Source organism: Osmerus eperlanus, chromosome 14 (assembly GCF_963692335.1).
Source record: "Osmerus eperlanus chromosome 14, fOsmEpe2.1, whole genome shotgun sequence".
NCBI lineage: Eukaryota > Metazoa > Chordata > Actinopteri > Osmeriformes > Osmeridae > Osmerus > Osmerus eperlanus.
In genome coordinates, this window is record NC_085031.1 from 5579291 (window position 1) to 5595695 (window position 16405).

The following is a 16405-nucleotide window of genomic DNA, read 5'->3' on the forward strand; positions in this document are numbered from 1 at the left end:
GCCATTTTGATTAATGATCTAATGTCTGAATACAGCCTGGACTTGATTGGACTCACCGAAACCTGGTTAAAACTTGATGAATATTCCCCCCTGAATGAAGCATCGCCTCCGGATTTTGCGTACTCACACATCCCTTGTGTATCAAAGAAAGGTGGTGGTGTTGCTATGATATATAAAGCTAGCTTCAACCTCAGCCTAAAATCTGTAAATACCTTTAAATCATTTGAAATAATTTGCATGAAACCACCAACTATTTTAAAAAGGAATAATGCTACTACTCCTGGCCCCCCTCCCTCATTTTGTATAGTTACTCTATACCGGCCCCCCGGCCCGTATTCCCTCTTCCTGGAGGAATTTGCAGATTTTAGTGCTGATCTTGTGACATATACTGATAACGTCTTGATTATGGGTGATTTTAACATTCATGTGGATGACCCAAAAGATCCTTTAAGTAAGGCCTTTACTGCTCTAATGTATTCCACAGGTCTCACTCAGGTGGTTTCCAAACCTACCCATCTTCACTCGCATACATTAGATTTAGTTCTCACGCGGGGAATCAAGATTAGTGACGTCATTGTCCACCCCCACAATCCTATATTATCAGACCATTGTCTGGTCACCTTCAAAATGGACCTCTGCCAGAGCCTTGGAGGCACTAAGAATATTTCTACTAGCCGCTGCATAACCCCAAACACAGCTCTGGAACTGGCTAATATTCTACCCGCTGCACTAGAAGTCCTTTGACGTCCCAAATAAATCATTAAATACTAAAACGAGGGATCTGAATTTGGTTCTTCAGCTATCCCTAGACTCTGTTGCCCCTCTCAAACCAAGGAAAAGAAAGGACAAGAAACTGGCTCCATGGTATTCAGAGGAAACCCGCACTCTTAAGAGGTTCACTAGAAAACTAGAACATAAGTGGCGTACCACTAAATTGGAGGTTTTCCGCCTGGCCTGGAAGGACAGCCTAATGGAGTACAAGCAAGTCCTCATTAGGTCCAGATCAGATTATTTCTCTAGGTTGATTAGTAAGAACAAACACAACACTAAGTTCCTATTTGACACTGTTGCAAATCTCACTAAGAAAAGTACACTCTGTGTTAGTTCAGATTTCTCTCCCAATGATTTCTTAGATTTCTTTGACCAAAACATTTATTCAATAAGGGACAAACTACAGACTAGTCCTGGAGGAGTGGCCATCAACACTGAACTTTCCCCTATACCAAGCATGCTGCATGTTGAGGCTCTCACTCACTTTAACCCTATTTCTATGGAAGCGTTCATCGAGCTGATAGACTCCTCGAAACCCACTAGCTGCCTTCTCGATCCTCTCCCTGCCAAACTCTGTAGGGAACTTCTCCCTATTATTGGACCACCCATGCTTAGTATTATTAATGAATCTATTGTAATTGGCCAAGTCCCCAACGATTTCAAACAAGCTATTATTAAGCCCCTTCTTAAAAAAACAAACCTGGATCCAGGTTGTCTTAGCAACTACAGGCCAATTTCAAATTTGCCATTTATCTCCAAAATTTTAGAGAAGGCTGTGGCACAACAGCTCACTGAGCACCTCTCCTCAAATCAGCTTTATGAACCTCTCCAGTCTGGATTTCGTCTCCACCACAGCACTGAAACTGCATTAGCCAAGGTAGTCAATGATCTACTGTTAGCCTCTGACGTGGGTTCTTTCTCTGTCCTGGTTCTTCTAGACCTAAGTGCAGCTTTTGACACAGTGGATCATGAGATTCTCTTGGAACGTATGGAGAACTATGTTGGGATTTCTGGTACATCACTTCAGTGGTTTAGATAGTATCTATCCGATAGATCACAATATGTCCACTATGATGGCTGCTCATCCAGGAGCTCCACTGTAAAATACGGAGTACCACAGGGTTCAGTTCTAGGCCCTCTGTTATTTTCTCTCTATATGCTGCCTTTAGGAAACCTAATTAGAAGCTCTGGGGTAAATTTTCACTGTTATGCAGATGATACTCAGCTATATATGTCTATAAAGTCTGGAGAATTTCCACATGCTATGGAAAAATGTGTTTCTAGGTTGAGAGCTTGGATGAATGCAAATTTCCTTCTTCTAAATTCGGATAAAACCGAGGTTAAAATTTTCGGTCCTAAAAAATATAGAAATAATTTTTCCAATCTGACCTTAGACCTAGACGGCGTCAAAGTCTCTCAAAGCCAGCTAGTAAAAAATTTAGGAGTCACAATGGACCCAGACCTTTCGTTTGAGTACCATATTAAGCAAATTACTAGAACTGCATTTTTCCATCTACGTAATATTGCCAAAATACGAAAATTTCTCTCAAAGGATGATGCCGAAAAACTAATACATGCATTTGTTACGTCCTGATTGGACTATTGCAATGTCTTGTTCTCTGGCCTCCCAATTACCCACCTAAAAAATTTACAGCGGGTGCAAAATGCTGCTGCTAGACTATTGACCAGAACAAGAAAGTTTGATCACATAACATCTACTCTTGTCTCTCTACACTGGCTCCCTATCCAAGCCAGAGCTGACTTCAAAGTTCTACTACTAACCTACAAATCTCTGCATGGATTGGCACCACTGTACCTCTCCGGTCTCCTTGCACCCTATTGCCCCGCAAGGACACTTAGATCTCAAGATGCCGGCTATCTGGTGGTTCCCAAAATTAAGAAAAAAACAGCTGGAGGTAGGGCGTTCTCATATAGAGCGCCTCTTCTCTGGAATAAACTACCCGTCTCAATTAGGGAGTCTGATACTGTTTCAACGTTTAAAATTAGGTTAAAAACGTTATTGTTTAGTCAATTCTACGACTGTTAAAGGTAAGTATGTTACTAGTTGGAGGCAACGGGGGACGGGTTGTTTCCATCCTTATTCTTTAAGTATAACTTATTTTAGAGTTCTCTTCCCCTGGAACAGATTTCATGTTCCAAATGAGGGGGGCTGTCGCTGTCTTGGTGTGTGGGGTTGCATCAAATTCCCCTTTTTTGCTCTGTTAAATTGCTGCACCAGTCCACACTTGACCGGTGGGGATCTCATTCTATTATGACTGTAACTGTTAGCTGCTCCTGGCATTCTCTAATCCCTGCTCTCCTCTCTCTGTTCCCCCCCACACACATCCCTTGTGGTGTGGGGGGTTTGAGTTGTCAGCACCTGCCTGGTCGTCGGTCAGCCAACGCTGGACCTGGTCGCGAGTCTCCCGGTCCTGTCCTACATCTATAAAGTTGAATAATGGATTTTGGTGTTTTAAAAACCCATCGACACTGTATGACTATGTTTAGCCTGTGTTCTGCTCCTCTCTCCCACCAACCGTCTCTGGAGGAGGGGATCCCTCTCTGAATTGCTCCTCCCAAGGTTTCTTCCATTTTTTTTTCTCCTGTTGAGAGTTTTTTGGGAGTTTTTCCTTGTCTCCCTTGAGGGTTTAGGTTGTTGAGGGGCAGTTCTATGGGCATATGTGAAGCCCTCTGTGACATGCTTGCGTGTAAAAAGGGCTATACAAATAAATTTGATTTGATTTGATAAAGAATATCCAAACGAATAACTACTGAAGTAGACGTGCAAAGATGAGCGACAGGTGACGACTGTGTGTAGCGTTTCGTCGAGACTTCACTCATTTGGGTAGTGGAAGGGGGCAACGGTAAATGCATACATTGCTGGTTACTCAACAGCATCCTTCTAGTAGTGATGGGCATTCCGGCTCTTTTTCGTGAGCCGGCTCCTATGGCTCAGCTCACCAAAAAGAGCCGGCTCTTTTGGCTCCCGAACGGCTCTTTAAAAAATACATGTTTTAACTATGAATTTGACTATGATGGATGTGAAAACAATTTCAATTTAATTGAAAATTTTAATGAAATCATACTCGACCGTAACCACATATCTTTAAAAATGCATTGATTTGTCATGGCTCTCCTCCGAGTTTTGACTACTCTCTGACTGTGTGAGTTGGCTCGGCCCTCCCTCATGCAGGATTGACAGGAACAGAATGTGAGGATGATTGTGTGCGCCTTTAAGCCTACAAGTATTTTTTTGTTGTTCTTTGAATTAGTCAATTATTTTAAATACAATTAAAATTCATTATTTCATAATAATTTAGTTTTTATAGGCTGTATTAATCTATTAAAAATAGAGTCGGCTCTTCAGATATGCGAGCCAGCTCCCGACGTTCACCTTCAAGAGCCGGCTCTTAGAGCCGGATCGTTCGCGAACGACCCATCACTACCTTCTAGAGCGATAACAACTTGACCGGTCTGACAGCTGCTGCCTGTTTCTGCAGTTATAGCTCCAGTTCACTCGCTTCATTCGGCCATTTTTTTTGTATTTCAAACGTCCGCAAACTTGTGGTTCTTCTTACTTTTAGCTGCTGGTTAATCGTTACGTCTTTCAGACAGACTACACTTCCGAGCGTTCTGGATTCTGGTAAGTGACCGCGTGGCACCGTGGACTTCATATCGAGAACATACACTAGCTTGCAGATTGTGCATGACACACCAAGTCACGTTCAACCTGTCTTCAAAACAAAATAAATTACATGAAAAGTAGGCCTATATTTGTTTTTAGATGAACTGTGTCGCAATTCTCCTAGAGAACAGTAATATCAGGAGAATTGACAAATGACAAATAGTACACAATTTTTCTTCCAACAAAGAATAAGTGTGCTCTTCTTGTTCAACGTTTCATCCTGTTTCTGTATTTAGCGATATTTTGTTAAAATATTGTATGATTTAATTGAATTGTATTTGAAGGATTTAAAGTCTTTGTGTCTATTCCAATATGTAATGATGGTATCCAATGACACAAATCTGTGTTCTAGAAATAGTGGTCTGGAGTCGCAGAGGTCCGATAATATCAGCTTTAATGCAGCAGTTGGAAATCAACAAGTACAGAGCTCTGGAGTTGTCTAAGTTTCCCTACCCGCAACAGAGTTTGGGCTGGTTCACGAAGTCCAACTGGCTATCTGTCCCTCCCCAGCATATATTTATACAGTGCAATTGAAACACAAGTATCAAAAAAGGGTTGAGCTTGTTCTCTCGTGCATCAGGGAGTTGTTCTTGCCTACGCGTCCCACCTGCTCGGGTGCCGTCTCCACCCGGTTTCAAGGTTGTTTCTGAAAATGAAGAGATAGAGACACAAAGAACAGCCTGCTTCCCACACTCAGTGTGAGACCCAATGTTTAAGCCTGGGCACACTTCTAAGTTCATAACTTTAATAAGCACAATGCATAACTTTAATAAGCACAATATATTCTTTATATTAAGTTTACACAAATATATATGGTTGTGTTAGCAGACCCAAGTCTGCTGGGAGTGTCCCGCATTCTCATCGTTCTGCATGACCAATAGCAACGGAACACCAGGATAGTTCTGGTAGAATTGCAGGAGGAGGGAAAACAGACAACCACACAGAACACAACACAGATGTTTGTAACTGTATATAGGAAAGTTTGCAACCATAAAACAAACCCTGTTGTAACTTGTTATTTCAGACAATTAAACTGACCTTCAGACAAGGGGTCTTCCTGTCCAGTGTGCAGGGGCCATGGCCTTCCTGGGGGTAGCCATGCGGAGGTTGGCGGGGGGCTGGGCCCCCGTCTCTCCCCTGACCCGTGCCTCCACCCACTGCTACAGCTCGGAACCCACCAAAGAGAAGAATGTTCCCTACGAGATCACATTAAAACAGGTAGAGAACACAGTAATACAGAAGAGAACACAGTCATACAGAAGGAGAGAACATAGTCATACAGAGGAGAGAACAGTCATACACGGAAGAGAACACAGTCATACAGGGGAGAGAACACAGTCATACAGAAGGAGAGAACAGTCACACAAGGGAGAGAACACAGCCATACAGGTAGATAACACAGTCATACAGAGGAGAGAACAGTCATACAAGGGAGAGAACACAGCCACACAGGTAGATAACACAGTCATACAGAGGAGAGAACAGTCATACACGGGACAGAACACAGTCATACAGGTAGAGAACACAGTCATACAGGTAGAGAACACGGTCATACAGGGGAGAGAACACAGTCATACAGGAGAGAGAACACAGTCATACAGGGGAGAGAACAGTCATACAGGAGAGAGAGCACAGTCGTTCATGGAGAAAACACAGTCATACTGGGGAGAGAACACTGTCGTACAGGGGAGAGAACACAGTCATACAGGGGAGAGAACACAGTCATACAGGAGAGAGAACACAGTCATACAGGGGAGAGAACACAGTCATACAGGGGAGAGAACACAGTCATACAGGAGAGAGAACACAGTCATACAGGGGAGAGAACAGTCATACAGGAGAGAGAGCAGTCGTTCAGGCGAGAGAAAACAGACATACAGGGGAGAGAACACTGTCGTACAGGGGAGAGAACACAGTAATACAGGGGAGAGAACACAGTCATACAGGGGAGAGAACACAGTCATACAGGGGAGAGAACACAGTCATACAGGTAGAGAACACAGGTGAGAGAACTGTCTCTCCTCTCCAGGAGGAGGGCGTCACCAGCGGGCCCACCAAACCCCTCCCCCGAGCAGCGGAGGCTGTGGTGATTGGAGGGGGCAGCCTGGGGTGCCAGACCCTGTACCACCTCGCAAAGATGGGCATGACCAACGTGGTGCTGCTGGAGAGGGACCGTCTGACTGCTGGCACCACCTGGCACACCGCAGGTATGGCACCCCGGGTCACAAAATCCCTGCATTCAAAGGCCTATTATAAGGTGTGCTTGGTTTATTCTTCGAACCACTCCTCTTTCACGTAGAATGTTTGTGTTGATTGTGGGCATGTAGGGACTTAGTGCCGGCCCTTAGTGGTTAGAAAAGTGTTTGTTTCTCTTTAGGAGTGCAACATCTGTTCAGGTTAGGCTATGATGGTGTGCACTAAAAGCCAGTTGAATGGATTTGATGAAAATATGTTTTTCAACCTGATTCCCCTCACTTTTGTTCTTGTTTGCTCACTTGTCATTTCTTTTAATCCCCTGCCCCCCATCCTTTATCCCCCCCCCCGCCCCCCAGGCCTGCTGTGGCAGCTCCGGCCCAGCGACGTGGAGGTGGAGTTGCTGGCCCACACCAGGAACGTGATCAGCAGGGACCTGGAGGAGGAGACGGGCCTCCACACAGGCTGGATCCAGAACGGAGGCCTATTCATCGCCTCCAACAAGCAGAGGCTGGACGAGTACAAGCGCCTCATGTCGGTACGCCCCGGCCACGAGGCTGAGGCCCGGCCTGTGGATTTCGGAATCAGAATCTGTTTTATTCGCCATAAAAGTTTGCACAGACAAGGAATTTACTTTGGCAGGAAGGTGCCTACTAGGGGTGGGAATTGGCAAAAATTTGACGATTCGATAGTATTGCGATATTTGGTGCCACGATTCAATATTATTGCGATTCTTAACATATTGCGATACAGCAAGTATTGCGATTCGATTCTGCGATATATTGCGATTCATGTCCTCCATATTATTTAAAGACATTACAAAAAATAAGGAAAATCAGACTGCTCAACTCACTTCAAATGTCACATTTAATTCTGTGAACAACAGTGCAAGAACTTAGGAGAGTAGTGCAAAAACTTTGTCCTGAACATTCAGAAAACAGGACCTTTGTAATTATTTTCTGAAAAGGAGAACGCTGAGCTCCCAGCACATAACTTAAAACTATTGAAATGCAATAGAGTAACATAAAGCAGACATAATAAAGTAACATAAACCTGAGAATAATCATATAAATAAGTAACTTAGAGCTTCAATCAAATTGAGAAAATAAACAATGTGTACTGTCCAGTCCAGTTGGCTGCATGGTCATGAACCAAAATGTTACATTCATTTTGGAATGTTGGCGATTGTACTGTGGTGGAAAAAAGTGGTTATGCGCCGGACTCTTCCTAGTAACCTAGCGACAGCAGGCACTTTAAGTGCGCGCTGTGAGGCGAGGTTGAGGGTATGGGCAAAACATTTCACGTGAAGGTAGCCCCCCACCTGAGCAGCCACAACCATGTTGGACGCATTGTCCGTAACCAAAACAATATGTTTCTTAGCGATGCCCCACTCTTCGGTTGACGTTTTCAGCACCTCAGCCACATTGGCCCCGGTATGACTCTCATGCATCGCCCTAGTTTGTAGACATGTACATGTCTTTTTATAAGACATGTACATGTTTTATAAAAACCGAAATGTACCCACACTTTCGATTTAAAAGAAGACGGAGCGTCGTAAACAACTGGTTGAGATGATGAAGCCATTTTCAATTGAATTGCTGTTGAATGCACGTCAACAAAGCACCACAACAAGCGCCACCTTGTGGATGTAATATGCAAATGTAATATTATCAGAGTAAACTCCGAGAAAACCAATGGAGAAAACCCGAAAGTAAAACACATAATTATATAATTAAATATTGCAATACTTTGCGCTACTGTATCGATATAATTGCGTGCGCAAAATATCGCGATACTGAACAGAATCGATTTTTCCCCCCACCACTAGTGCCTACCGAGGAAGCCATAATCGGCGCCAACTAGAAAGTTTCGGCATAACATGAGGAGAGGGGAGGGAAGAGAAAGGGCAACCCCCAGACTATGCTCCCAGAGGAGTACTGTGTGGGAACAGGCAAAAAACACCTCAGCACATAAGCACATAGGTTGTACAACATTACAGAAACACATGACTTGCGGGAGGGGGGATGGGGTAACAAGCAGCATCTGGACCTGCAGCCATAGTAGGCGCTGGTCACAGACCCGCCAGCCACCCTGGGGGAACAAGCAGGCAAAGGCATTGGATGGGGGTGGGGGGGGGTGATGGCATATCTGTAGTAGGTGAAAGTTAGTGTATGAGTATGCCTGGGGGTTGTTCGCCTTCGCCTAGGCCACAATCAGTCAGATTCTCAGTCCGCAGATATTATTGCCATGGAGACATCCTTGGTCATGACCCAAGACAGAGACGCAATCCTCAGGTGTCTGTGGGAGGGGGAAGGGAAGAGACTACAGAGAGTCTCACTGCAGCGCTCTCCAGGGGAGTTGTTGTTCCAGCTCAGGCCTTGGCCAGGGCCTGAGCTGGATTACGGGGCCGAATTCAGATAAGATTGGGCCCTGATCTATGTAGCTAGGTTCTAGACACAGGCAAGTTATAGAACCTAGATTGGAAAGCGAAGGCTGGACCTGTATGCATGCGTTAACAGAGAGGCTAGACCAGACACGGAGTTAAGTGACATGTCCCCAGACCTAGAGGGATCCTAGACACTAGAGTTAGCCTGGAGAGAAGATTTTTCTGTAGTTGGGCTTTTATAGACAGATGAATGTTTCAGTGTTCTGTCCCCTCTCCTGCAGCTAGGGAAGGTGTATGGGATCGAGTCCCATGTGCTGTCACCGGCTGAGACCAAGGATCTGTACCCGCTGATGAACGTGGATGACCTGTACGGAACGCTGTATGTGCCCAAGGATGGCACCATGGACCCAGCAGGCACCTGCACCACCCTCACCAGGGCAGCTTCTGCCAGGGGGGCAACGGTGACATACACACACACACATGCATAAACACACACACACATGCATATACACACACACACACACACATGCATAAACACACACACACATGCATATACACACACACACACACACATGCATAAACACACACACACATGCATAAACACACACACACATGCAGATACACACACACACATGCAGATACACACACACACGCAGATACACACACACACACACAAACATACACACACACATGCATGAACACAGAGTTATGCACATACACACACACAGACACACACACACATGAACATACCAGTCCAGTCCACTGTTTTTCAGGGTTGGTGTACCAGTACTGTGTTGTAACTGTAGAGAGTCATGTGTTGTGGCAGCTGCCCTTGGTGGAATTAGGCAGGAATGCCTAAGATCTTGAGATTCAGAATCTAATCACCATGGTAATGCCATGGTAACATCCATTTTGCACGATTCCACTATACCGTGGCTGCTCCCTGATAGGCTGCCGCTGTGTGTCTCTCCCCCTCCTCAGGTGATAGAGAACTGCCCGGTAACAGGTATCCAGGTGAGGACAGATGACCTTGGTGTGAAGAGGGTAAAGGCTGTAGAGACCGCCCACGGAACCATAGAGACGTCCTGCGTCGTCAACTGTGCAGGTGGGTCACATGACCGTGTGTGCAGGGTCCCTCAGCCAGTTAAAGCATCGCGGCATAGAGAACGGAAGAGTTCCATTCTGAATGAATTATCAGTGGATTAGGAATGGTTGGTTAGGCTGAATGTTAATCAGAACACCCCTGTTGCTCTTCAAAACACATGGGACACGTGTGCTAACACACAGCACACTCCCATGCCAGTCATACTCACTCACACAAGAAGCTTAGTCACAGAACGTGCGATCACCCGCTAGCATGCAGTTTCAGTTCCCACCAGAAGAGGGCACTCAATGACAGAAAGAGAGAGCCATTTTGCCTGAGGAAGAAACCTGGCGAGCAACTTGTGTTTTGGTGTTTGTGTTGGTTGATATAAAAGCAATAACTGAATTTATTTGTGGTTGTGCGTGGCCCACAGGGAATTTATTTAAATGAATGTTCGACTCAATTTTGAGACTAGAAAACAAACTAAAGATAAAGAATAATGTTTGTGCGCGTGTGTGTCTGCAGGTGTGTGGGCCACCAAGCTGGGTGACATGGCGGGAGTTCGGGTTCCCCTCATCGCCATGCACCACGCCTATGTAGTCACAGAGAGGATTGAGGGCATTCAGGTGAGTTTGATTTGACTCTGTGTGCTCTGTTAGTACTGCTTCGCTGTGTTTGGGCGACTGTAATCAAGTGCACCCCAGTATCTGTGTCTGTCCTGCTCTCACCTGTAGTAGATAACCCTGTGTGGCCCTCCTCCCACAAAAATCACCAGGCTTTGTGTGTGTGTGTGTGTGTGTGTGGCCTGGGGGTCCAGAGCTGCATCTTCTCTGAATCTGTGCTCTCTGCTGCAAAGTTAGGCCTGGCCTGATTACACACACATACACACAGTAGATGGCTAGAAATAACAGCAGCAATGTGATGCCCCCGCAGATTATGTAACCTGTCAGGTCAAACGATTCACTGGCAGTGTGTGTTTCTCTCTGCTAGCCTGGGCCACCCTGTACCCAGCTCAGTCCGGTTGGTGTCTGTGAATGTCTGTGTGTTCCCATATTGTGTGTGTGCACGTGTGTGTGCTGAAAATCCATGTATTGATTTGTTATGAAGACACCTGTTGACGTGTTTCACCCTGTTCTCACAGAGACGGTTTATCACATTGTGTTCTCTCTCTCTGTCTTCCTCTGTTTCTGTCTCGCCATTTTTACTCTCAAGAACATGCCTAATGTAAGGGACCATGATGCATCTGTCTACCTTCGTCTCCAAGGAGACGCACTCTCTGTTGGAGGCTACGAACAGAACCCCGTCTTCTGGGATGAGGTAACGTTAATGTCTCTCTCTCTCTCTCTCTCTCTCTCTCTCTCTCTCTCTCTCTCTCTCTCTCTCTCTCTCTCTCTCTGTCTCTCTGTCTCTCTGTCTCTCTGTCTCTCTGTCTCTCTCTCTCTCTCTCTCTCTCTCTCTCTCTCTCTCTCTCTCTCTTCATACTCTCTCTCACCATGAGCTACAGCACTAATGCAGAGTAACAACAGGACACAGACGTGTGGTTGCAGTGTTCGAGCGTTCGTTTTCTGCTGCCCCTCTGCCAGCCCAGACCACCCTGTACTGTACCAAGTCTTGTTGGTGTGTGCGCACATGTCGGCATGAACTGCCTTTATCATCCAGACGTCAGTCCATAGACAGAGAGAGAGAGGGTGGAGGAGGTCTTTTTTATCTCTGTTACCTACCTCCGGTATTTACTGCCTCCACACTCTTTATTTATGAACCTGGCACACACACACACACATCCCCTGCTGTTGTTTATTACATGATATAGTCACAGGCTGTCTCACAGGTTCAGCATTGTACTGTCAGAACGGTCAACATCAACTCTCTCTCTCATCTCTCTCTCCATCTCTCGCTCTCTCTCATCTCTCTCTCTCTCTCTCACCAGTCCTTACAGTTCTGTCTGTGTGTGTGTTCTGCAGGTGTCTGATAACTTTGCGTTCAGCCTGTTTGACCTGGACTGGGATGTGTTCATGCAGCACATAGAGGGAGCCATCAACAGAGTTCCTGCCCTGGAGCAGACTGGCATCAAATCTACTGTCTGTGGACCTGGTACACATACGCACACAAACACACATGGGTACACGCATGCACACATACAGCTATACACACACACAAACACACACACAAACAAACAAACAAACAGAGAACAGCACTGAAACTGGGATTCAGAACTCTGTATGTGTTGATGTCAGAGGGTTAATATCTGTGGTCTCACAGATACTGATCTGCTCAGAGGATCCCAGGATCCCATCTCTCCCTTAGCTGGTGTGTGTGTGTGGACCCAGACCAGATCACAGGAGAAATCCTCATGAATACATTGATGAGCATGTCGGTATTCTGTAGCACGTCCTGTGATCCCCACCATGCTAGTGTGTGTGTGTCCTTTCCTATCACAGATAATGGATAGACTTCCCCAGCTAGAATGATACACTGACCTCCCTAGGGGCCCTCACTCTGTGTGTGTGTCGGTTGTTATTCAAGCTTATATAAGCATTGTTGTACTAGGATGATCTCAGCTCTACAGCCCCATGGTCAGTTTGGTTAGAACGCTGCAAGCACTTAGACTTTCTCTGGAGACTCGCATTTGATACACAAACCTCTCCTGTTCTCCCCAGAGTCGTTCACAGCGGACCACAAGCCCCTGATGGGCGAGGCGCCCGAGGTGAGGGGCTTCTTCCTGGGTTGTGGCTTCAACAGTGCAGGTGAGGCACCCCGATGTGTGTGTGTGGGGATTTCATATTCGTCAGCATGACGAAGTGCGTACCTCTCTCCTGGCTCCTCTTCCTCCTCTCTTTCTCCCCTCCTCTCCCCCTCTCCCAGGCTCCTCTTTCCTCATCTCTCATCACCTCTTTCCATGACTGGAGCTTTTGCTCGGGGCGACCCTAAACCGGAGGGTGGCAGGATGAAGAGATATCGAACAGTGAAGCTCTCCCATCATTCCGGGCAGACTCCCATGTGAATGTTGAAGATGACACTTGTTAATGTCAGCACAGATATCCCCCAGCCCCTCCCTCCCTGCTCTCCACCCCTCCGTCTCTCATCTCCCCTTCTTCCTCTCCCTCGCCCCTCCTCTCTTCCCCTCCCTTTTCCCTTGTTCTAATGATCTCTTTCTCTCCATCCCACCCTTGTTCTGACATTTACAGAAGCACCTCTAGTGATTCTCAGGCTGCCATGAGAGAGAGCAGGGAACACACCAATCTGATTGCTTCATCAACATTCCTTAGGCTCCTGTGATCCTATTGGTCCTTCCATCACGGCACAACAAGCAACGTTTTCCCAACATGGTGTATTTGCAAATCACTTTATTCAAGGTGTCGGACTGGTTAGGGTTGGGCATGTAAAACCTAGCCGGGAAAGGAGAAGGAATGTTGGTCTGGATGTGAGTGAACCTGGCTTGGGCAGAGGGGGGGGGGGTCTCCCTGTCCCGCCCCCCCTCCTTGTTCCTGGAACATCCCCAGATCTGTCAATGAGGGATTAATGGAGGACATCCTAGTCAGAAGAGGTGTGTGTGTGTGTGTAACGGGACACTCTTGCTGTGCGATAGCAGGACATCCTCCTCATTCATTATCTCAAATTGTGTTCCTGGTTCCTGGGAGCGCACACACGCGCGCACACCAACACACACACCCTCCAACTCATCAGTCTGCTAACGATGTGGATGTCCTTTAGAACAGACAGAGTGCTGTCGTCGTCCCAGACCCAGCCTAGGGCCTGTGACAGACAGACACCCCTCCCCGGACAGGCACAGCACAGCAGAAACACCACAAGCAGCCATCCATCCTCCTCCTCTCCTCCCCCGCCCTCGATCCTGCCCCTCTCCTCCCCTTCTCCTCCCTCTCTCTCTCTCGCTCTGACTCGGGTCTCTTTTTGTCTCACTCACCCTTGTACTACACTAAGTACATGGTAAGCATTCCAATTCCTCTCCGTGGTGTACTGTGCTGGCAGACATTGAGTGATCTCATATGATTGACAGCTGTCAGCCTGTAGACTCCTGGGGAGAGAGTAAATGTCACTCTGTACATGACAAGTAAGGGTTATGATGCAATTCAGTGTCACAAAGGCTTCCCCCCCCGTGTGTGTGTGTGTGTGTGTGTGTGTGTGTGTGTGTGTGTGTGTGTGTGTGTGTGTGTGTGTGTGTGTGTGTGTGTGTGTGTGTGTGTGTGTGTGTGTGTGTGTGTGTGTGTGTGTGTGTGTGTGTGTGTGTGTGTGTGTGTGTGTGTGTGAACAGGGATGATGTTGGGAGGAGGCTGTGGTAGAGAGCTGGCTCACTGGATTATCCATGGACGACCTGAGAAGGACATGTATGGTTATGATATCAGGTAAAGTCCTAACACATACACACACACACAAACACTCAGAATATACATCCAAACACATGGAACCCTGGCTCTCTCACACAGAACCTCACTCTGCCTTTGTCCAGGCGGTTCCACAACTCTCTGACGGGGAACAACCAGTGGATCAGAGAGAGGAGTCACGAGTCATACGCCAAGAACTACTCTGTCGTGTTCCCCTTCGACGAGCCCCTGGCCAGCCGCAACATGAGGAGGGACCCCTTTCACCAGGTGGGGCTGTGTGTGTGTGTAGACAGTCGGATGCCTGCTCTTAACCTTCAGGATGGCTCCCGAGGGCTCCACTTTGTTGTTCTGTGGATGAAGTCACCATGGCCTATTCATGACTCAGTCTTTTCCTCCACACCGGTCTCTCCTCCTCTCCTCCCCGCCTCTCCTCTCCTCCTCTCCCTGTCTCTCCTCCTCTCCTCCCCGCCTCTCCTCTCCTCCTCTCCCTGTCTCTCCTCCCCGCCTCTCCTCTCCTCCTCTCCCTGTCTCTCCTCCTCTTCTACCCGTCTCGACTCTTCTCCTTTACCTGTTTATTTTCCGCTCTCTTTCCCTCTCCCCCTCTTCCCACGCCTGTCTGGTGCACACGCGTCAGTTCCTCTGTCCTGACGCTTCTTCGTCCTCCCCTTCACCTCTCTCCTTCTAGCGTTGAACCCCCCCCCGACGCAATCTCTCCCTCATCTACATTTCACCTCATCTCTCCATCATTTGTCCTTTCATCCCCCTTTCCCACTCCTGCCTGTCCTGTTTCCATTCTCTTGCCTCTCTCTCATCCTATGTAGCCTTTGCCATTTTTCTTTTTTTCTCTCTCTCTCTCTCTCTCTCTCTCTCTCTCTCTCTCTCTCTCTCTCTCTCTCTCTCTCTCCCCCCCCCCCCCCCCCCCTTCCACACACACACCTTAGCACACTGATGGTTCATGTTTAGCAGACCGGCCACAGACACTGCTGACAGTTACGCTGCTGTAATTCTACTGATGGAGATTAAGCAGAGTAATCTCCATAGAGAGAATGGAACCCCATCACTTCCTGGTATCCTTTAGTCCGCCCTAACCTTGCCCTCCGATTGGCTCAGTCTGATGAATTAAATGACCGAACAAATGGAAATTGGAACAATGTTGCCTTAGTGTGTGTGTGTATTATGATGTCATTAGGTTTTTACAGACATCAGTGTTTGTTATCAACAGCGGTTTGTGTGCTTAAATCTGGATGTGTGTGTGTTTTCTTTGTTTGTGTGTGACTTGTTGCTAAGCTACTGTTTTAAAATATTTTTTTGGTCAAATATTATTAACGGACAATCTGTCCTCTTTCTCTCTTCAATCTCCCTTCCCTTTCTCTCTCTTTCTTTCTGCCTCTCTCAATCAAATGTACTCCCACCTACTTTCAGATTCTCTTGCTTTATTTCTCCTCTCTTCTCTTCTCCTCTCTGTCTCTCTCTCTCTCTGTCTCTCTCTCTCTATCTCTCTCTATCTCTCCCCCCCTTCCCTTCTCTCTTTCTCTTTTTAAGGCTAATGAGAGCAGCTTAGGATGAGTCTGCAGGATAATGGGCTTCTAAATTAGAGATGGAGAGTGGTTAGCGGTAATAACGCTAGCCGCTAACTCCTCATTCATTGCTGCTGTTTCTGCTACAATGGCCTTTAAAGCAGCCACTTAGCCGTGATAGGCCAGCCTCAGACCAGGAGGACACGGGGGGTTGATGTGTGTGTGTGTGTGTGTGTGTGTTTGTGTGCTATAGGAAAGATAAGAACGGTTTCTGTTCACGCACACATAATTAAATCTCCTGTCCTCTCTCTTCGACTTAGTTTTACATGATGTAAACCTCTGTGGAAACACACCCTTTCGCATCAGTGTGTTGCCCGAGTTATCATCCCAGACGGCCCCACAACAGTGGTCGAGTTCATAGCCCCACAA

General features: G+C 46.8%; 2 protein-coding genes across 3 annotated transcripts in view; both read left to right on the forward strand.

Moving 5' to 3' along the window:
• Positions 1-16405, forward strand: part of sh2d3ca (SH2 domain containing 3Ca) — a 106365-nt gene that overhangs the window by 63473 nt on the left and 26487 nt on the right. The gene's annotated exons all lie outside the window — the stretch shown is intronic.
• sardh (sarcosine dehydrogenase) overlaps positions 3502-16405 on the forward strand; it is a 22815-nt gene continuing 9911 nt past the window's right edge. Inside the window, exons 1-13 of one of the 2 annotated variants that reach the window (XM_062477542.1) lie at positions 3502-3635; positions 4356-4414; positions 5481-5674; positions 6486-6663; positions 7009-7187; positions 9317-9496; positions 10017-10140; positions 10645-10745; positions 11332-11436; positions 12081-12210; positions 12777-12863; positions 14390-14480; positions 14585-14726. In XM_062477542.1, the coding sequence (XP_062333526.1) occupies positions 5534-5674; positions 6486-6663; positions 7009-7187; positions 9317-9496; positions 10017-10140; positions 10645-10745; positions 11332-11436; positions 12081-12210; positions 12777-12863; positions 14390-14480; positions 14585-14726 (1458 nt within the window). In that variant the 5' untranslated portion in view covers positions 3502-3635; positions 4356-4414; positions 5481-5533. Of the gene's footprint in view, positions 3636-4225; positions 4415-5480; positions 5675-6485; positions 6664-7008; positions 7188-9316; positions 9497-10016; positions 10141-10644; positions 10746-11331; positions 11437-12080; positions 12211-12776; positions 12864-14389; positions 14481-14584; positions 14727-16405 lie in introns of those variants that run through there. The other variant, XM_062477541.1, reaches the window with a different exon arrangement.